The sequence below is a fragment of the Colias philodice genome, chromosome 22 (genome assembly GCF_061535455.1).
Source record: "Colias philodice isolate Cphi_HAF_F1 chromosome 22, ilColPhil1 Martin Lab GWU primary, whole genome shotgun sequence".
NCBI classification, from domain to species: Eukaryota; Metazoa; Arthropoda; class Insecta; order Lepidoptera; family Pieridae; genus Colias; species Colias philodice.
In genome coordinates this window covers 1380964-1404215 of record NC_143107.1, presented here as the reverse complement: position 1 = coordinate 1404215, position 23252 = coordinate 1380964, and the positions used below count along the sequence as shown (strand labels likewise).

Here is a 23252-nt window from a genome sequence, read left to right as displayed (position 1 = left end):
AATTAAACAAACATTATAAAGTCACTCACTTCAATAATATTGGTGTGGTGCTGCTGTGTGTTGTGGTACGTGTATGTGGGTATGTGGCCTTCGCTCGGACCGTTCGTTTCTGGACCGCATTCCCAGTCTTCCTGCAATTTTATAAACACATCATAAAAGCTGTAACAATTATATCTCTCATTGATTGGTTGGCCCTGCCTTCCAAGCCAGAGGTCGTGGGTTCGATTCCCACCCGGGGCAAATGTTTGTGTGATGAACATAGATGTTTGCTCTGTGTCTGGGTGTTAATTATCTTGTATGAGTATTTATTTAAAAATTATATATGTACTAGATTTCCGCCCGCGGCTTCGCCCGCGTTTTCAAAGGAAAATCCGCATAGTTCCCGTTCCCGTGGGATTTTCGGGATAAAACCTATCCTATGTGTTAATCCAAGTTATCCTCTATATGTGTGCTAAATTTCATTGTAATCGGTTCAGTAGTTTTTACGTGAAAGAGTAACAAACATCCATACATCCCATAGAAATCTAAATAACAAGACACTAGAAGTCGTAAGCGTGCGTGACCTTGTCGCCACTCAGGTGATTTTCACATCACCAGTGCATTCGTCAATGTTCAGTTGCTCTGGAGACGTATGAGTGTATACATGGTGTGTTTCAGCAATTCCCATTGCGGAAATTCTTCCACAAGTTGTAATTATACTTATAAAGGAATAATATTTCATCGGAAAATATTTTTTTTAAGAAATAATGCCGTTTTTCCTTAAAATTATAGAATATTTACAAGTATTACGAGTGTCACCATAGTAATCGAAATAACAATGAATGACACAGTCGACCATTCTTATTATCACGTTTGTTCGTATTGGAGCAAAAAGTCTCATATACTTAGGGATGTTATTCTAAAATAAACCGTAAATTCGTGCGTTAGGATACATATTCAAAAGCTTAATTTAATAGTTAAGTTAGTTTTCACTAAAATCAAGCTGTCCAATAAAAGGCATAGTTTACTTGTGTGTACTGTTTAGCTTTCGGTTTGAATGTGTTGATTTTGGCGACAGCGGTTTTCATACGAATTATGACATTATAGCACTTCTATGTGTCTTGTTATTTAGATTTCTATGATACATCCATACATCCATACATCCATACATCCTTACAAACTTTCGCCTTTATAATAGTATTAAGATGCTTATCAGCCATCTGGTTTCCATAACACAAGCGAAGTCTTAGTATGGGATCAGATCGTGCCGTGTGTGAAAATTGTCCTGAAATATTTGTTTATTTATCATACAAAATACAGACACATAAATTGACCATCTAAATATAAACTAGCTCCTCACCCCGGTAATCATATTTTTTAAGCTTTTAAATTGGATATTTCATTCAGTTATACAGGGTTACAGGGTTATTAGGTCAGGATAGCGGGATATCGATGGATGCATGAAGGTAGCAGCTAGTAGCTAGCCGAGGGAGGCCTATGTTCAATAGTGGAAGCCAGTAGGCTGAAATGATGATGCTGAACTTAAGTCAAATTAATTAGATTAAATAAGCGCTATTTATTCTGACTGCCATGTAGCCTTAGAAACTAAGTTTCACCTTTGAGGTTAATAAATAGGTACCCTAGAGTGTTATACCTCGTTGGATAGCTGATAAAATGTAGATGTTTTTAAGCACATCTGCAGAGCAAGTGCCATAATAATTTTTTGAGATATCGGGAAAAGAAAAATATTTTTTTATAATTTGTACTTATTTTCTTAAGTTTCGATCGTCTACAATGACCTATTTAATTAACTTACGTGCAATTTTAGTCATTGAGGTCATTAAGCATCTCATTCTTCATGTAAAAAACCAAAAAAATAATCATAAGAGTCAAAAAAATTCAAAATATTCAATTGAATAGCCGAAAAATTGGGCATTTTCATAAAAAAAATTAAAACTCGAATATCTCGAAAATGGTTAAGTTTAGGATGGGGGGTTCCATAGTGAAATCATTCAGAAATGATGTACTACACGCCCTTAACGGATCTAGGTCGACTTTCCCTGTAACCCTGTATAGCATTCAAATTTATAAATGCCTGACCTCTCGATCACCCGAGAAGTCAGGTGCGCCCCGGCAAGGCAAAAGACGTGGGTTCGAATCCCATATATTTTCTATTGCTTAAGAAATTCTCAATTTTAAATTTTTAAAGTTATTATCCAAATCCAACAAAAATCAACTCTTCCCACCATTCTTTACTTTGAACTCGTCTTTCTTTGTAAAATACTGTGTCCACATTTGTTTTCTTCAACTAAGGGGTGATTTTTCAATGCTCGGATAAAACTTATTCGTCGAATAATGTATAAAACTACCATTTTAAAAACGTATTCCAATTGCCCATATTTGACAGTTTACGTGACATTTTAATATTATTGTGTAATACTTTATTGGACGGATAAGTTTTATCCAAGCATTGAAAAATCGGCCCTTAACTAAATTAATAAAATAAAAATAATAAATAAACTCACCGTCGGCTGCGCGTTGGCCGCTTCGCCGTCCGCCGCATTCTGTGCCAATGAACTCGGTGTGAACACCTACGTACATACATACACACTACTCAGTCGCTATCTATGGACTATGGCTATACGGTATAATATGGCTTATTTATCCATTTATTTACATGTATATAGCCCCGGAATCACAGACACAATAGAAAATCTATTGTGTCCTGGACCGATCGGGCAGTTCGGGGCTCAATGGGTTAAATCAATTAATTAAAAAGCCATTTCAAATCAGTTCAAAAGTTCAATAGTTATTGTTAACATTTGTTTAAAAGCCATTTTTATGTTAGAAAACTTTATTTAAATTATTAAATATATTAAAGCGTTAGAAAAGGATGGACTGAGAATTCAGAGCGAAAAAGATTTTTTGTTTACTACGTTATTTGTACATTATTTTAAAAGATAAACAGATACCAGAAAATTCTCTTTTGATTGCATCTGAATAGATTGCTTAGTTTCTTCAAAGGAAATTTTTCATTAAATTACGCAAGTAGTGCATGGTAAGCTATTTTAGAAAAATATAATAAATAAATAAATGATATTTACCTTGGTGTCTGATAGAGAGCCTGACCATTCCTCATTGTCCCAATCTTCTGTGGCCGGGAATGAGTCACCCATGTTACCGCCTGAAATATAAACACATTTTAATGTATAATGTACATAATAATCTTCTATTTTTGTTTCAATGTAAATAATATTTATTTTTAAAAGTGTAATGCGTCATTCAATCTCTTTTTTTTATTATTTCGAATCCCGGGCGAAGCAAGTGAATTTTCGAAAATATTTGAATGCAGTTCTATTTCTTTTTAAAAATAATGGAATGTTTCTTTTCAGCAAAATTTGCTATCACCAGTATTTTAAGTTCTTTCTCTCCAGGGTCCATCGAAAATTTCCACACTGTATATAAAACCACTGGCGCTCCGCCGCGACCACGATCACGACCACGAACACTTAAATCTTTCTGTAATGGGCAAGTAAAACAATAGCGAGTCGGTTCTGGTTCGTGAGGGTCGCAGTTCAAACCTAACCTAACCTACTGGGTCGAATTTGACACTTAAACTTTTCTGTAATGGGCAAGTAAAACTCTCTATTGTTAAAATCTATTCAGTACGTTGGTTAAAACCTATATTGACTGAATGTCCGCTCTTTAAATCGGTCAATAAGGTTATTGACTAAGGGTGTCGGTCAATAACCTTATTAACTGATTTTGTCAGATAAAATCAGTTAATAAGGATATTAACCGACGCCCTTAGTCAATAACCTTAATAACCGTCAATAAGGATGTTGACTGGTTCAGGGTTTTGACTGTAGCATATGCAGCACTCACCAGCATGGCCCGGCCCCCAGTTCTCCGCGCGGTCCCTGGGCGCCCCCCGGCCCCCCCTGCGGGCCCCGCGCGCCCCGCCCCGCCCGCCCCGCGCCCCGCCCCGACCGCGACCCGAGCCGCGACCGCGCACGCCTTCGCCTTCGCCGCGACCTGCACAGATTATATAGATTGCATTACCGTAAAATTATAACTTTTAAGTTACAATTTCAAAAGGTTCAAAACATTCCACGCTCGATTTTTGAATAATATAATCTGTAAACAAATTGTTATCTATAATGTACTGCTTACAATTTCAAAATCAAAACAATGCGAAAACGTAACAGTTCAAATAGCTGTTACGTTTTCACACATTCATATTTAGGCGCATATTTCTTAGCAAATTTTGAAATTGAAAATCGGTTCAGTCTTTCACGCGTGATACCGTGACTAAGGGAAATAGGAATTAATTTTTAACCAACTTCATTATATATAGAGATGATATACTAACGTGGTCTAGGTCCGGACCTAGCGCGCGGGTCCCTTGGATCCCTGGGGTCCCGCGGATCCCGCGGGTCCCGCGAGTCCCGCTCCTTGCTCGGCTCGAGCTCCCCGTTGCCGGCCGGCGCTGGCGGTTTCTTTTTCTTCTTTTCGCTCGTCTGCCATTCGCTCTGCAATTTACAAATAAAGAGGTTTCATTACAAAAATGTACATGGAAAAGATTATTTACACAAATTGTTGTTTTCTGAATTCAAGTAGATGAGAAGTGGGATTAACATGAAAATACTGACAATGACGATAAAAAGAATCTATTTTTTTGGATGAAATGACACTATTTAAGGTATGGTATATGCGGTCTGTAAGAAACACTATTAGTTACAAAGTCAAATTGATAACAATTTGCTTGTGCGGTCCATTTACGTTTGGCGTTAAATTTATTTAAAACAGTCTCATAAGCAAACACTCAAAAAGCATCTTTTTTTGCTTTAAAGTGTTTGATTCAATCTATTAACAACTATACAACTTGGCCCGTGGTACCTACACGTTTAAACTATCCTATCTCTCAAGTTGGATCGAACTGCACATGGTGTGCGAATTTTATTATAATGGTTAAGTGGTTTAGGAGTCCATTGAGGACAAACATTGTGACACGAGCACACCCCGGAGACTCCATACAAAATTATAGTTTTGACAGTCACACTGTAGATACAAAATTATCGTTTTGACAGTCACACTGTTAACTCTTTATGGTTGGCACATTTTTGACTAGCGTAAAAAAAAAATCCGCGTTTTTCTGATGAAATACATCCGTAAACAGCACAATATCTAACCATTTTCAACGAAAAACGATAATCACAAATCCAAAATAATAAAATTACTTTAATAGACTACAAGCCCGCATAGGACAAAAATATGGGTCAAATGAACCACCAGGGGACATATCTAGAACGATAGCAGAGCAAAAAATAATAAGATTCATCACTATGCCGTCACTTGTAAGCTGTCCAACTGAGTGCAGATGAGAATTGAAAAGTACAGGTAGACTCGGTAAATTTTGGTCATATATTTTTGTACGGCATTCTTAACCATCGATAGATCCATTAAAAATAATAAGAAACCGCTCAGTGCCGTACAAAAATGGTGGTCCACCAAGTCGGAATTTTTATTTAATTTCCGAGAGTTACCGGGGGTAAATTTGGTCATTTGACCATGTACGGCATCTGTGTCATACTATTGCTATACTGCTTTTAATCCATTATTCCGCAACGCTGTACAAAAATCATGGGGACAAGGGGAAAAAATCGAGAGTTGCAATCCCCTCTCTTTCCCCACTCCAGGGGGTCATTTGACTAAGTACGGCTTCGGTTCCAAAACATTATCTAGCACTCAAAAGTACTATTAAAAGCAATGCCGTCAAAAAATAATTGTTCTTTTAAATGTATACCAATAATCATCTTAATTTCATCGAATTCTTGATATAAAGAGCTGTAAGGTCATTTGACCCTGTACGGGAACTTTTTTTTTAACATGATATTGTAAAATTAAATTGTTGTATAGTATTGCCGTTCAAAAGAAACCGTTCTAAAAAAAGTTATAGAGAAATGCAAAACCAGAAATTTTGTTAAAGTTTAAACATCGTAGATTAATGAAATATAATAGTTTTCTACACTTTATCCGTTGTTTTAAATAGTATTAACATAGATAAATTAGGAAAAAACGATGCCGTACATTTTTGTGCAGACCACATCTTTTAAGCTGATGAAAGCGACGAAAGCTACAATTTTAAGGGTGCTTTATGGCCATTTGATACAGTACGGCATTAACATATTTTTACCCAACTACGGCAAAGCAAAAGGAGGGTTATGGTTGTTTACAGGTCATGCATGTATGTTCATCTATTCCCTCGTAACTTCTAAACTACTTATCAGAATTCGACAAATGACATATCATTAGAAGCGTCTGAATTGTTCACTGGATAACCAGCGACCAGCTAGCTAAAGGCTATATGGGGTTTCACAAAATCTAATGTGGCGCCCTCTAGCGGACAAAACATACAGAGTAAAAAAATAAAGTTAAGATAAATATGCAGTGTTTGGTATCATTTGAAAGCGCTTTACTTGTACATTTTGAATATGTATATATTACTAGCATTTGCTTGTGACTTTACCTGTATTCATGGACTGATTGCATATAATTCACATCTTTTCGTTCATAGCTTTTTTATTAGTTCATCAATTTAACGGAGTCCATTCCACCTGACTCCGATTTTCCAAGGTGATAATTAACCACCTCGAGCTTCTTAATATTAATGTATATTTATATTTTATTATAAAAATATAAAGCAAACATTTCGTTATATGGATTTTTTTCTTTTTCCGATTTTTCCCCTTTGAACCAACGAAAATGTATGGCACATGAAAAAATATTATCTATGCATAAAATACTTTAAAAATAAATTTATTTCGTGTTGTGTCAAATGACCCCCTGGAGTGGGGAAAGAGAGGGGATTACAACTCTCGATTTTTTCCCCTTGTCCCCAAGATTTTTGTACGGCGTTGCGGAATAATGGATTAAAAGCAGTATAGCAATAGTATGACACAGATGCCGTACATGGTCAAATGACCAAATTTATCCCCGGTAACTCTCGGAAATTAAATAAAAATTCCGACTTGGTGGACCACCATTTTTGTACGGCACTGAGCGGTTTCTTATTATTTTTAATGGATCTATCGATGGTTAAGAATGCCGTACAAAAATATATGACCAAAATTTACCGAGTCTACCTGTACTTTTCAATTCTCATCTGCACTCAGTTGGACAGCTTACAAGTGACGGCATAGTGATGAATCTTATTATTTTTTGCTCTGCTATCGTTCTAGATATGTCCCCTGGTGGTTCATTTGACCCATATTTTTGTCCTATGCGGGCTTGTAGTCTATAAGTCAATTTGATTAATGTTGTCAATCTTCGTTGCGTACCGTCCTTGCAGAAAAATGTGGACCATTTTAATAACGATCGCGCGGGGTGAGGTAAGTGTTTCATTTTGGCGGGAGGCGGAGTGTCCGTTCTGTAGCGTTTAGCTACTATTATGTATTCTGTGACACGAGATTTATATATATTAAGATAAGTATACCTGTATCCGTGGACTCTCCTCGAGCAACAGATTGCAAGCGGCCGCCATGTCGTTGTCCGTGTCGTGGAGCGCGGAGCACACTTCCTCTTCAGTTCTACACGTCATCTCCATTAGCTCCGTCACCTGCAACCAATGTTATTGAATATTTATTAAGCTATTGCATAGCTTCTATCGCGGGCCTTGAGCGCGGGGACCGAATCCAGAAATTCAGTAACGAAAAAAACCTCACGCTCCCCACTCCGACGGGCACGGAGGTGTGGCTTGAAGGCATAGCATGAAATAGCTTTACCGCGGCAGTCCCCGAGTGACACACGTCTTTTTTTATTAGTAACTAGCTTTAAAAGAGAAATATCGTAAATCTTACTTGATAAATAGGTAAGATTTTTCAAGAATATGAGATGCATAGTGCATGTTTAAATATTGCCATAAATAACATAATAAGCATTTATTCTAATTAATAACTTAATTTTGCATGAAACTTAATCAAAATTTTAAGTGGCAGTTTCAATATCAAGTTTAAAGAATTAAAAACTTTGTACTAAAATAGTACTGAAAAATAACGTGTAGAAACATTTCGAATAATTTCGATAAATGCGTATGTACTTTTAATATATCTATAGTAGTATATTATAAAGCTGAAGAGTTTGTTTGTTTGAACGCGCTAATCTCAGGTAAGATTGGAAAAATTATTTCGGTGTTAGATAGCCCATTTATCGAGGAAGGCTATATAGGCTATAATAACTATAGTCTATATATCATCACGCTAAGACCAACAGGAGCGGAGCCACGCGGATGAAACCGCGGATCGGAGCTAGTATTTATCTATAATATTAGATTTTTTTTACGCACATAGGATTACTAAAAGAACTCAATTGTTCACGATCTTTCACAGTCAATTTGTTCCAATTTATTTGTTATTTCTTTTACGATTAATACTTAGATTCTTTCGCATTTTCCCCGTAAATATTGCGTATTCTTAAGGGCTTGGTCTAGTAGTGCAAACAAATGCATCCTGTCATCCTATATGTAAATAATACAAATGTACTATGGGAAAGTTGCTCCACTTAATTTTTAAAAATTAAATCATTCGTATGCATAATTTAATATTCGTAATAAGTACCAGACATGACAATTTGAAACAATTTTCGTGAAAATTACACCAGGTGATTTTTTATCAGTACACAAAATTTGCGAATACGTTCTATTGATATCTTCAAATGCATAACTCTATACATTTTTTTCGACCTAAGTTTCTTAGTGAAAGTTGTTCAGTTTAACTAATAAAACGGATAAACAAATTTTGTATATAATAAAAAAAAATGTAATGTTAAGGGCGCGTTCCCACTATGTCGTAACGACTAATTTATCGTTCGACGACTGTCGTCTTTACCTGTTCCCATTATAACGATTGTTTGTCGTCAACATTTTTTATCGTTTAGCGACTGTCGTATCTAGCTGTTCCCATTGGATCGCGACGACATTTTATCGTTTCCTGGCAGTCGCTTTGTCGTTTACACATCATCAGCAAGCTACAAATCTAGTCGCCTCTGCGTTCGCTTGGTGATTACTAGTGCGTTTACTCTCCTGAGTTCAATGGACGTCATAGAGTTGCCGTCCACGATTTTTTATCGTTTTACGACTGTCGTGCTTGCCGTTCCCACTGTCACGACAAAGTGTCGTCACTGCAAAAACTGTCGTAGACGACAGTAAATTGTGTCGTTCTAAATGTGAACACCTCCATTTAAACATATAAGCCACGACACTTAAAACTACACGATTATCTGTCGTCACGACACGGTGGGAACGCGCCCTAACACGTCCGCTCGCATCAAAATTCATAAATTACATATATGCATCGCGCGGAACGCCGTCCTTATATAGGAGTCGAGGAAGCGTGGTGTCGTGCGGCCCGCGTGTGCCGCAAACGGTTCAAGCCAAATCCGACTTTTGGCGCTACAGGTTACATCGCTGAATCCACTGCGGGTAACGCAACGTGTGTTCGCGGTTCTACAGAACAACGTCTATGGATAAAACTGAAAAATTAAGATTTATTTTTTTTCTTCGTATTTTTCCAGGATAAAAAGTATTCCATTTTATGCCCAGGATAATAAGGTATAATTATACCAAGTTTCATTGAAATCGAACCATTAGTTTTCACGTGATGCCTTCACATACAAACAGACAGACAGACAAAAATTTTTTTAATCACATATTTGTGTTTGGTATCGATCCAGTAACACTGCTATTTATTTTTTAAATACATATTTTCAAAGTACAGAATTGACCCTTCTACGGATTTATTATATTATGTATAATATATATATTTATATTGATAAACCTAATAAATATTTTGCTAGCATTCTGATGCTTTATCGGTTGCACTGGATTTTTCTTTTCTTTTTTCAATCGCTTGAATGACATAGGATGGGTCCTTGATGGGCATGGAATGCTGAAGTCTCGAATCAATCAATTCTGACAGTAGGCAATTTATGTAAAATCTTGATAATGGTCCATCATTTTATTTTTTTTTTTTTTGCCTAAACTTATATATTCTATTTTTAACGAATGATTCACTCCAGTCCAAACAGCAAATAAGCAGACTTCTGCTTCTGCAACGTTTAGTTGTCCCTGAATTTGGAAAAAATAGTCATGATTCTTATCTATGACAAAAGTGTTATTTTTTTGCATTGTATTTCAAATATTAAATTTTTTATTTTTAACCGCATCTTCCGCATTCATCTCTTTTGCCGGAATTAGACATTTAACTTCTACTAGTCCCATTTTCCCTTCTTGATATGGGAGTGTATAAAGTAAATTTTTCTCGTTATACTTTTAAAAAGTTATTATTGTCATTTTGCTCATTAGGTAAAGTAATATTATATTCGATATCAGTTTTAAGTTTTTTGATACCTGCAATAATAACGTCATAATTGCCTGCACATACTTATCGATTACACCCTGTATACAATCCACCATCCACATTCATAATGTTTTCCTGTCCTCCTCTCCTTTACGCTGTTCACCGATACATTTTAAATGAGTAAATCTGCTACCACTGAAGGATGTTTCATTGTGATCAGCAAATTTTCACCACTGTTGTCGATTATTTGTTTTTCATTTTTAATCAGCAATTGGGAATCATCAGTTTTGTTTTTTGCAGATTAGTGATGTACCCTAACAATACGTCGAAAAGGGAAAGCATCAACGAATTATCGTTTTCGTCCTCTTTTTTTATTCTTCGCGTCTCTGTTAAACTCAAAACTCAAACTCAAACATTTATTTATTCAATTAGACTTCTTCTAGAAGCACTTTTGAAACGTCATTAGGTACATATTTTTAACATTTACCACCGATTCGGAAAGCAGTATCTACGGAGAAGAATCGGCAAGAAACTCCATAGTTGCTCTTTTTACTTGTTACTTGTGTTTGTTTAGTTCAACACCCATTGAATTTTCTATGTTATTGCGATCTTCCATTACATCTGAGTTTTTATGATGTGATGATAATCCATTCGTTTTAATATTGGTACTTAGAGTTGGTGGACTAAACTAGAAATGGTGGACTAAATTTGTCAGCGCGTCTGTAAGATCAAAATATAAAACCAACATCCTGTATTTAAGTTACAAAATTAATAATCAAACAACATGCCGCTACGTTTAAAATGACTAGAAGAAAAAAAAAACACCTCGACATATTTGGAATTTTGGAGTAAACAAATCATTTTCCCCGTATGTCCCAAGTTCAAGTTCTCAATATAATTAAATATATTTCGTATTTCTCAAACGAAAAATAAACATTTTTAGAACTTCAAAAAAAATATATATTATAAGAAAATTTATGAGCTTACTTTAGTTTAAAAGAAACATTCATCCCTTTACTGAAACCCCGTAAAATAAAGAAATTGTTGCCAATCACCTTTGTAATGTATTTGGTTTCATTAACTTTATGTTCGAAGATAATTTTTTTTCCAGTAAGTACATAGTTACACGCATATTTTTTTCGTTTATTTTCCATATCGAAATCAAATGTTTAAAAATACGAATATTTGCACAAAACTAAGATAAAAATAATCAATTAACAAAAATATTAAATTTAATGAAGTAGAGCAACTTTCACTTCGGTATGAAGGAAAATCGAGCGTAGAGCACACGTCAGAACGCTCCGGCCCAAGGAGCGCGACTAAAGAAATTCGCTATGATTTTTCCTAATTATTTTAAATATTTTTTTAATATTTAAAGAATTATCAAAATTCAAAAAAAAAATTTTTAAAGGATTAATACTCATTGGTCTTCAACCAACTCGAATAAATTAATGGAAACAATAACTTTTAGCAGTATTTATCAATAGATTTTGTAAGGCAAAAAATGGGAAATTTAATGAATTTATAACGTTCTAATTAGGAAAATCATAAGTTTTTCGGCAATTGTATTCAGCAGTTTTTAATAACGACTATATAAGGATAATAATGTGCTGATCAGATTGTGTAAATTGTAATCGGTTGCAACGTAGTGAGTGCACAAACTTAGCTCGAAATGTCTTTGGGGGAAAGAGACTTATCTTGAAGGCCTGATTAAGGTAACATAAAGTAACTTTACAAATGTGAAAAAATTCACGCGCATTGCGTATATAACACTAATTGATAAACAAGAAAAAAAAATTCAGTTTATCATTTCATTAGCCGGGAAAAAATTGTCAAATAACTTGTTGAAAACGCAATTTTGCTAGACTGCAGCCTTAACACAAATACAATTGAGGAAAAAATATGGCTTCAGGAAAATACAATAATTAATATACCTTACTTAAGATTTGAAAAATAAAATCGTATTACGTTCAACGAGTTATTTGCGAACATTGCCCATTTAACAGTACGTAATCGCGGGATAATTGAAATAAAACCTTAATATAGGCTTAAATAACCTACAATGTCGAGTTTTAAAAGATTAGTACTGAAGTTACATTGACCAGTTTTAATTTGCCTGCACTTACATAATCCCGTTAACGATATATTTGCGTCGCTCGCTTTTCCATCTTTGATCGTGTGTATCGATTTTTCCCTACGTTTATTGCATAATAAATGCACAAGGGCAGATTGAACAAGGCCTTTGGTCAGTCATTTGGTGCTTTACAAATATTTAAACAAACGCCTAAATATTTAAACTTCTATAAAAAATTACGGATTCCATCAATAACGTGAACTTTACCATAGACAAGGTAGTAATATCTCCATAAACTTTCTAAAGGTCATTTATAAATGTGAAAATGTGAATTCTTGTTTTTGCATTGATAATTTAATTAATGCAAAACATCGTAGGCAGTTTTTAATCTAAAAACAACGATAGCGAAGCCTTGGACAAAGCAAGTCCAAAATAATGGTCCGGTAAAAGTTAGCTTATATTGTAATACGTACCAAACATTCGCATTTTTAATATTATAAAAATATGCTCAGTGTTTTAAATATGCAACAACCCCACGTGCTTTAAATCGCAGAGCATATTACATATAAGCAAATAGAAAAAAATCTCAATGTGGTTGCAATTTTTATAGTAAATTTTGCGTGCGTAACTTTCGAAATAGAGTAAAATGTATCAGAATTAGAAAAAAAAAATATATTTTTGGAAATTTATCTATACTTGATAGTATTATAAAGCTAAAGAGATTGTTTGTTTGTTTGAACGCAATAATCTCAGCAACTACTGGTCCGATTTCAAAAATTATTTCGGTGTTAGATAGCCCATTTATCGAGGAAGAATATTATCATCACGCTAAGAACAACAGGAGCGGAGCAATGCGGGTAAAACCGCGGGGCACGGCTAGTTAAAAATGATACGAAATTTATATAACTTGAACATACCATGAACAACAGGAGCGGAGCAATGCGGGTAAAACCGCGGGGCACGGCTAGTTAAAAATGATACGATATTTATAACTTTAACATACCATTCTGCGGACATCGGCATCTTCGCCTTTACGGTCAATTATATTTGCCATGCGGAGTTGTTCTGTTGTCGCCTGTAATAACAAATAACATAAACATTAAAAAATATTTAAACTTTCGTAATCCTATTTCCTCCTAGTATTATAATTGCATAAATATGTGTGTGGATGTATGTTTGTTATTCTTCCCTGAGAAAACCACTAAATTTAAATCTGTGTTAATCTAAACATCTAATAGGCAATAGATGTAATGAAGAAAGAATTATATAAGAAAACTAGCGGTCCGCCCCGTCTTCGCCCGTGGTACATATGAAAAATAGATGTTGGCCGATTCTCAGACTTACCCGATATGCACAGAAAATTTCATGAGAATCGGTCCACCCGTTTCGGAGGAGTATGCAGACTAACATTGTGACACGAGAATTTTATATATAAGATTAAATTATGTCTTCATATTTTGAAGTCAACAAATTAACTGTGACAACATACTCTGAAATTTTTCCCGAATTTTCTTTGCTATAAACCTCACAGAGCCCGAGACCTTTGCAAAACCGTGGGAATCTGTTCGTGCGTTCTGGAGTTATAGCGTCAGGAAGGAAAACCCGCATTATTTTTATATAGTAGAAAAATGTTGCCATTATAAACAAAAAAACCGCCGTTAAAAACTAAATTACCTGTGGCTTTGACTTCTCCTTAGACTGCGGCTTGTCTGTGCTCTTGCCTTTGTCCTGTTGCTTGCCGTCCTTGCCCTTCGCACCACCCTTGGTGGCGCGCGCACCCAAACTCATTATGACCTACTCTTATATATACAGCCTCTATTTACAAGCAGCTGAAACAAAGAAAGTCTATTTTAAGTATAACAAAAAAAATTAAATTATGTCAATCAAAACTTAGAATAAAATAAATTGAAAAGTTAAGAAAAAGAGTATCAAGTTTTGATTAAAATTTGTTAAGTGTGAGTCGAGTTCTTAGACACTAAAGATTCAGCTTATTACTACTAACTAGCTTACACTAAAGATCACTGGTTCAGCTTATTCATTGTAATTAGTTTAATAGTTCATGTCATTACTACTAAAATATATTCATTGTATGGAGACTACCAGACATTTTTTAAGTTAACAACTGCTAAGTCTAACTGTTAAAAAGTTAAACAGATAGTGCGGAGTGCCCCACAAAGCCACAATTATGCAGACAGGTAGAAAGAATCAAGCCAAGAAATGTGATATCGTTGATGTGGAATTAAAAAACGTAGAAATAAAATCAACAAACAGTTTCATATGATACATAGTTTAACAACTAAGCATATCTAAGCTTCCATATAAGATGAACTACGAATAATAATAGTTAAAAAAAACTAAAAAACACGCTTTTTATAGAAAACCGAACTAAAAAATAGAAAATTTTATCAAATTAGTGTATTGTCATCGGTCCTCAATAAATCTACAAAGTTTGAACGAAATCTGACCGTTTAAAGTGGGTCAAAATCGCGCCCAAAGAAGTCGGTTACAAACATACAAACATACAGGTGAAGCTAATATAAAGCGTGTAAAAACCAATAAAAGACAGGATAGTACTTTGTCTTGTCCATAATACTAAAAGATATCTTCACAAAGAGTGAATACTGATTGATGTTCAGCCTTTGACATCATTCATTGTACAATAGTACTTAATCTATACTAATATTATAAAGCTGAAGAGTTTGTTAGTCCAATTTGAAAAATTATTTGATTGTTAGATAGCCCATCTATCGAGCAAAATAATATCATCACACTATGACCAATAGGAGCGGAGAAATGCGGATAAAAACCGCGGGAAACAACTAGCTCTATATAATTGACAAAATCACAGAAACTTAAGTAATTCATAAATAAGTGAGAACACAAAGTATCCAGTTAAATGAACCAATTTGAAGTTGTTAAAGAACAAAGATTTTTCAAACCTAGGGTGACCATTTCTTATATCTGCTATAGAAAATAGCAAATATTAATGCCAATACTTTAAACAGCATTTTCCTTGAAGTATGAGGATGGTTCTTATATAGAGAAAATGTAAATAGCTGGGGCGGACCACTAGTTATGATAATTATTAAGTATAAATTTATTTTAGATATAAGATAGCTAGAATTTTTTTTATTGCTGCTATGGTTAAACATTACAAACAACAGCTCTATTTCTTATAAGACTAATTAGATCTATATCTCCTAACAAGTAATTTGTGAAAATATTTGCTTCAATTTTTTTCATGGTACCTATGTAAATTTCAATGTTGCAAAACCAAGAAAAAAGTATTTCTTTTTTGAAATAAAGAATTTTTTAATATTATATTCTTGCATCTAATCATGAATAAATATATTGAGTTTATTTAAATGGATTAATATTTAAACTATCTTGAAACAAGTTTATTGTTATATTTTATCAACAAACAATATACCCTACGAATGATAGTAATCAACAATTCAGAAATAAAGATATGATAGCTTTAGGAATAACTGATGCATACCTAAACATATAACCACATATTTTATTTTAGAAAAACATCCTATGAACAGCTAAAAGGGCTCATATTTTATTATTTATTAGATTCTAATTAGGTCTTTACATAACTTCATTTTATAGTTTGTTCTAAACTATAGATCCAATTTTATGAAGATAATTACAAAGATTTATATATTCTTTATTTAATTAATGCATTTATATTGCATGCTTTGATTAAATGTTGTCAATGCATTGTACCTAAAAATATGGAAAGAAAATATGTGCACAACTTTCTTATGTACAATCTATAAATAGAAATGTTTAACATTTGTATTGTTAGTGTGTACATAATATTGTTGTTAAATTTTTATCACAATGGAAACACTAATTAAGATAATATGATGTAATCGAGAGTCAATGTCCTGCAGTTCATAGATTGGGTGTTGCTTAATACGACAGTAAATATAAAATGGTAGATTAAATAATACTACGACGCGGAATTTGCTAAATGCAACTGATGATAGGTAAACAAAACATTTTGTCAATGTTTTATGATAATATAGTAGCATTCGAACGAGATATGTTCAGAAAACACAAACCGACAGCCAAGGGCACTATAACATGCAAGTAAACAAAAATTTTTGCGAAATAATTCGCGAAAAACCTGAACAATGAATCATATTGTATCAGCCGCGATACCGATTTCAAACTTGTGAAACGTAACTAATTCCTGTTAACTGCAACTAGACTAGTGCATCTGCACGTTCCCACGTACAACAGGAGCTCACGTCATCAATTTCTAAAACGTCGAACGAAGGCGAAATTCAATAGGCGGCACATGTGGGGGACGCCATTCCTGAAGCACCTTTCTTGGTATCAAATTGACAGTCTTTGTTGAAAAAATAATCGTTTACAACACCATTTCACAAATCTTTTCTTAACACATTTACACACTTTGTATGCTTATTATCTTATTTTTACCTTAAATCTACCTAATTAACCGGATTATTACAAGATTTTCAATAAAATTTACGAATTCCCATACCTGTGAATGCGCTCTCAAACGCAAGCTGGTCACGTGACTTTACTAGTGGTGTGCCAGCTTCAAAGTTACGATTCAGCAATGGCCAGTTTTATTGCCAAAAAATGCCGATTATATAATGAATCAAAGAAATGAAATATTATAATAATAATACATTTAATTAATTATAGGAAATGTCATCTAAGTTTTATAAGAATTTTAAGAACGTTATGGCAATTGTGTAACAAAAAGTACATTTAAGTTTGTAAAGTTGAACTCAGTTAAGTATTTTAAAAGCAGAAATTAGATAGAGACGCAATAATGAATTAAACTATTTTGTTGTGCCTTTTCTATTTTGCATTTTCTCTATTATAAGGCAGTTCATTAAAGAAACGAATCTTCAATGGCGGCCAAAGCTGACACTGACGTATGGTAGGGTCAGCAAAAAAGAAAATAAAAATAACGTAAATGGATAATTATTTTATTAATTATTTCAAATTGTTTGTTGACATACTTTTTTTGTTATGGTATTTGTGTATTTATATGAATTATCATATTTACGTATACAGAATGTAACAAAACCCTCATAATATTTGTAATGAGCCCATAAAACTGAACAACTTTTCCCAAAGAACATATTTTGTCAAATTCCAATTAAACATTGTATTTTACTTTCGCAAATGCATAATTATTGTCATTGTAAATTTATGATAAAAAATATTATAGGGAAAATCAAATACATTTTAGTGATTTTATTTTTAAATTTTTTTTTGCATTCCGTACGGCCGCGTGTAAGCGAGAGGGAATGATAAACGCCGCCATTGAAGATTCGTTTCTTTATTGAACTGCCTAATATTCATTCCCTTTCGATGAATGAAGAAAGATTTAATTTTAATTATGTATTTACCAATTCAAAAGACAATTACACACAATTTCAATTCTCATCTTTAGTTTTAAGCTATTATATAATCTCACATTATTCTATTTTTGCTTACAATGTTTACAACATTTAACAACCTAGAAAAGATAATTAGTATGTACCACAGTATGTACATTCTATAATTACCTATTAATCACGTGTAATAGGTAATCATTTTTAATCTGTCGAGTTTCATACCGGCTGTGACGAAACCACGTATCCGGCATTTTCGTAACAAAAATTCCCGCGATTTTTTTCATTCTTGTCATTGTCAATGTCAAAATTATTTATTACAAATTACAATGCGAATTGCGAAGCCATTAGCCAATCAATTGCATTGCATTCGATTTAGCAAATAATTATTACAATTAAAATAAGTTCTTTCTGTTTTAGTCTGCATAAAGAAGACCATTGGGTATTTATATGTTCCTGATAACGTAAGCGCAGCATACAATCGACAAGTTCGTGGTAGCTTGTACGTGAAAATTGATTTTTTTAACTGATGTTTTCTAATTTACGTATTTTTAGGCAATTTCATGTCGTTACTTGAAGACGTATTCCTCCAAGATGAGGCTAACGAAGCTCAGGAATTAGAAAGAGTTATAGAAGGTGGTGATTATGAAGAAAGACTTTCTTTGGGTAGTGATGACAACAGTGAAAAGGAAGATGAAGCAGGTATCTATTGTTGGATGCTCTTTATAAGTTCGAATTTGTCTAAACTGTTATCTTTAATATTCAAATTGGAATAAATAAAAAATCATAAACAAAATAATAAAAAAAATGACTATTTTCTCTCATTATTTTATTAATATTTCAGAGGAAGATAAAAGGCGTGTAGATCCTACGTCCAACAAAACTAAGCGGGTTGTAAAGAACCCTCGCTTTATATTGAATCCTGCACGTCTCACTGGGCCCAGAGGAATACGAGTGATTCCTGAACATTTCAAAGATTTTAAGTTTAAAGGTAAATTTATTGTTATTTATTTGTTAACCTGACTTACTGTTCTAGATTTTCGTTTGAAACCGGGTGATGAAGGAAAATAAAACAGGATTTGATTACTTATAAAAATATATAGTAAAGAATATCCATAATAATATTATAAATGCGAAAGTAACTCTTGTCTGTCTGTTACTCAATCACGCCTAAACTACTGAACCAATTTTCATGAAATTTGGTATGGAGATAATTTGATACCTGAGAAAGGATATAGGGTAGGTTTTATCCCACGGGAATAGGAACTATGTGGGTTTTTCTTTGACTGCGCGGGCGATGCCGCGGGCGGAAATCTAGTATTTTTATAAATACTGGTTGCAAGTATCATGTCTCTTTCAGTATTGTGTTGGGTAAATTAATACAATATACATAATAAAACCAATAACTTAGCCATCCTCCCAACCAAATGTTATAACAATGAGTTCATTGCTTATAGAAGCATCATTTTAATTATTTTCAGGCAAAGGTCATGAAAAAGAGGACTTAGATTTGGTATTGAAAAAATTAGAACATTGGGCTTACAGATTGTATCCAAAATTCAAATTTGAAGACTGCTTGAAGAAAATAGAAGTGTTGGGGAAGAAAAGGCCTGTTATGGTAAGTAATAAATGTAACGGATACAATGTTATAATTATTATTCCATTGATAATTGGAAAATAAGATAAAAAAACACATCTGATTGATGAGGTACATAAAAATAAGTTTTACAAGGTCAAAAATGTGCAGTTCACACCCACAGAGTTAATTGTATGCTCTGTAGCAAAAACATTTTGATTTGTGATTCAGAGCGAGGTTTCGCTTCACAAATTCCTATATTCACTTTATGTTATATTATGCAATATTTTCATACTACATAATATGTAGGTTATATTACAATCTACCTCCCCAATTTTTGAGGCTATATTATTATTCATAATTCAATTGAGAATTGGTTAATATTATGAAACAACACAATTGATTGTTCTACAATCAATTAGATTGATTAGATACACAAAAAATAATATTCGTAAAATATAAAAATTATATGTTATCTGAAATATTTACTATAAAAATAAAGACAATGTCTTACAAATATCAAAAATTAACAGGTGCACCTCCAAAAAATAAGATCAGACCAATTCATATCAGAAGAAACGGTAGTACAAAAAGATTCAAGTGATGATGAAGCCCCACCACAAGAGGACGAATTTGATAAATTGCTTCAGCAACAAATAGATATAGCGAGGGCCACACCTGCGCCTAATTCTGTTAAAAAGAATAAAGATATATATATGGATAATAGTAGGATTGAGGAGAGGTAAGCTGTTTAGATTATATAGATGTCCTAGAACCTAGACCATTTACTAAATCATGACGTGAGCTATCATTATATTTAACAAGCTGCTCTGCGCGGTTTCACCCCCCTAGCTCCACTCCTGTTGGCCGTAGCGTGATGTTATATACCTTCCTCGATAAATGGGCTATCTAACACCGAAAGAATTTTTCAAATCGGACCAGTAGTTCCCGAGATTAGCGCGTTCAAACAAACAAACAAACTCTTCAGCTTTATAGAGGTAATATTAGTATAGATGATAGTGAAGAAGAACAGGGATAATAGTAGGATTGAGGAGAGGTAAGCTGCCCCCCTAGACAAGTGGCTTTCTATTAACGTAAAGTTCAATAGAATCAATTATGAATGTATGAGATTGACGTTTGATTACGACGACGACGATTGATTAAGTCAATCTCATACATTCATAATCTATTCTATTGAACTTTACGCTAATAGAAAGCCACTTGTCTAGGGGGGCAGTTTTTAGATTATATAGATGTCCTAGGACCATTACCATTAGACCATTGACCATTTACCAAATCATGTGAGCTATCATTATATTTAACTAGTGGTCCGCCCCGGCTTCGCCTGTGGTACATATCTATTATCCTATATCCTTCTCCTGGCTCTAAACTACCTCCCTGCCAATTTTCAGCTAGATCGGTTCAGCCGTTCTTGAGTTATAAGTGGAGTAACTAACACTACTTTCTTTTATATATATATATATATATATATATATATATATATATATATATATGATAGATGACAGTTCCTTTAACTCCTTAAGCATAGGGCCTTTTCTCAAGCTGCTTACTGTTACAGAATCAAAGTGATTTGTGACAATTTTTGCCCTTGAACATCCCACCAGTTATGTCAAGTCATTTATAGTTTCAGTATAGCACCTTATAAATTATCTATGCTTTTATGGGCTTCCAGAATAATACAAATACAATATGCTATGCTGATTACATTTAACAATTTTATCTAACTATAAACTATTATAAAGGCGAAAGTTTGTAAGGATGTATGGATGTATGGATGTTTGTTACTCTTTCACGTAAAAACTACTGAACCGATCACAATGAAATTTAGCACACATATAGAGGGTAACTTGGATTAACACATAAGATAGGTTTTATCCCGGAAATCCCACGGGAACGGGAACTATGCGGGTTTTCCTTTGAAAACGCGGGCGAAGCCGCGGGCGGAAATCTAGTCTAACTATAAATCTGCAAGACTGTTCAAAGAAAAATATCAATTCATTGATGCAGTAATTTTGGCTCACATAAATTAGGATAAGAAATAAAACACGTAAATAATTATGTAATATTTTGTATAGAATGAAAAAAATATATTTATATTACTTATGTTATTTAATATTTTCATGCTAGCATGTCAAATTCGAGATGTGCATTGAAAATGCCAATTTAAACCATACTTCAATCTACTTCAATAATTTTCTTACATTTTTAAAACAACGCAAATATATTGATGAAATGTTAATAACTTTTATTTTGAAATTGAACATTAATTTATTTTATTACAGATCTTTGTCAATGCCAAAAGCGACTTCTTCTCCATCTATTAGCGAGGAACAAAGAGAAAGAATGCTCAGAAATAGGAGATTAGCAGAAGAAAGACGACTTGCAAAATTAAAAGCTAATAATTCCGATACAACTATTAATATTGAAGGTGTTGAGGAATTAAAAGCGAAAAAACACGCAAAATCCAACGTTATAGACAGTTCTGATGAAGAAAGCGAGAATATATCAGTTTCAGTTAATGTTCATCAAGAAAATAATAGTAAAGTTGATAGGAATGAAGTAAATACTAAAATGGATACATTTGACAGTCTTCATAATAACGGTGATGACGAAATTACGAATGTAGATAAAATTGTCTCAGAAAATAGTGAAATTGACAGTTTTAATAATAAAAGCGACAAAGAAATTACCAATACAGATAAAATTGTCTCAGAAAATATTGAAATTGACAGTCTTCATAATAAAAGTGATGAAGAAATTACTAATGCAGATAAAATTGCCTCAAGAAACAGTGAACAAGATGATAATAATACTAAAACAGATAAAAGCAAAGAAGGTGCTGCAGAAAAATCAATTGAAAAATATGATAATACGGAACCCACAGTTACAGACACAAATGAATCTAATACTGAAAATGTGACAGACAGACAAGATGTAGTTCTAGAAAACAGTATTATTCAAAGCACTATACAAGGATTGGTGGAAAATGATAATAATTTAAATCTTGAAAGGGATCTGATTAACCAAGATTTTGTTGAAGTCGAAATATCAAGGGTAACAGATAATGTAAATACAGATAATCAAATACAAAATGATACGGAATGCGAGAATCTAATGGATGTTGATTTCAGTGAGGAATTTTGATGATAAATATATTATTTTGAATGTGTGTTGTTCGTTTTATTTTAAAAGCTGCCTTCAAAAATTTAGCTTATTATTAACGCCACTTAACTGAGTTCCTTCTATTGTTTATTGCAATTTTGTTGTCTTATTTTAATACAGCATAGTATTCATACCAAGATTCATACCAAACACTAGCTTTGCCTTGAAGAGTTTATATATTCTGTATTTTTATGAATTATTGCAAGTGAGCTGAGCTCTTACCATTACAAAATAAAAGGGCTGATACACGTAGGAACTTTAAAACCGCGGTTTTAAAGTTCGCGTACTTACTCGGCTCGACGTCGGTGACACACGCAAGAGCTTGGTCAGTAGCTTCTCGCGTGTCACCGATATCGAATGTCTCTATGTCATCAACAGAGGGAATTTTATGTTATTCAGGAATTAAATATAGACATTTTTAATTTAATAACCAGCACTTATTTTTAAGTAAATAGCATTCTAACAAAATAAATGTTCAAAAATTGAAGGATATATTTTCGTTTTTACTATTATATTTTGAGGGTACTTTACAAAAAAAGAGCGTGAGCGCCGAGCCCACGCGTCAGGAGTGAAACTTCCTTGGCGTGATTCAAAGATACCTTCGCCAATATTCAATTATATTATATTCATTCATATTAATTATATTATATTATTTTCATAAAACTAAAAGAAGAAGACGAAATTAATTGAACTTTTGC

General features: G+C 33.5%; 2 protein-coding genes across 7 annotated transcripts in view; one reads left to right on the top strand and one right to left on the bottom strand.

The window, feature by feature from the left end:
- lig (ubiquitin-associated protein-like lingerer) overlaps window positions 1–16996 on the bottom strand; it is a 41480-nt gene extending 24484 nt beyond the window's left edge. For 3 of the 6 annotated variants that reach the window (XM_089709473.1, XM_089709478.1, XM_089709479.1), the window contains exons 1-9: window positions 16928–16996; window positions 14083–14237; window positions 13412–13483; window positions 7475–7597; window positions 4352–4511; window positions 3865–4014; window positions 3084–3163; window positions 2505–2570; window positions 30–131 (exon numbers count right to left, since the gene is read on the bottom strand). In XM_089709473.1, the coding sequence (XP_089565599.1) occupies window positions 30–131; window positions 2505–2570; window positions 3084–3163; window positions 3865–4014; window positions 4352–4511; window positions 7475–7597; window positions 13412–13483; window positions 14083–14196 (867 nt within the window). In that variant the 5' untranslated portion in view covers window positions 14197–14237; window positions 16928–16996. Of the gene's footprint in view, window positions 1–29; window positions 132–2504; window positions 2571–3083; window positions 3164–3864; window positions 4015–4351; window positions 4512–7474; window positions 7598–13411; window positions 13484–14082; window positions 14238–16546; window positions 16680–16863 lie in introns of those variants that run through there. The other 3 variants (XM_089709476.1, XM_089709474.1, XM_089709475.1) reach the window with 3 other exon arrangements.
- Window positions 16997–18101: 1105 nt separating this feature from the next.
- On the top strand, window positions 18102–22561 carry LOC149478288 (uncharacterized). The gene is made up of 5 exons (XM_089709254.1): window positions 18102–18497; window positions 18640–18786; window positions 19277–19413; window positions 19905–20113; window positions 21675–22561. Exons 1-5 carry the CDS (start codon window positions 18359–18361, stop codon window positions 22534–22536), a joined length of 1494 nt encoding a protein of 497 aa, XP_089565380.1. The 5' UTR covers window positions 18102–18358; the 3' UTR covers window positions 22537–22561.
- The last annotated feature ends 691 nt before the right edge of the window (window positions 22562–23252 follow it).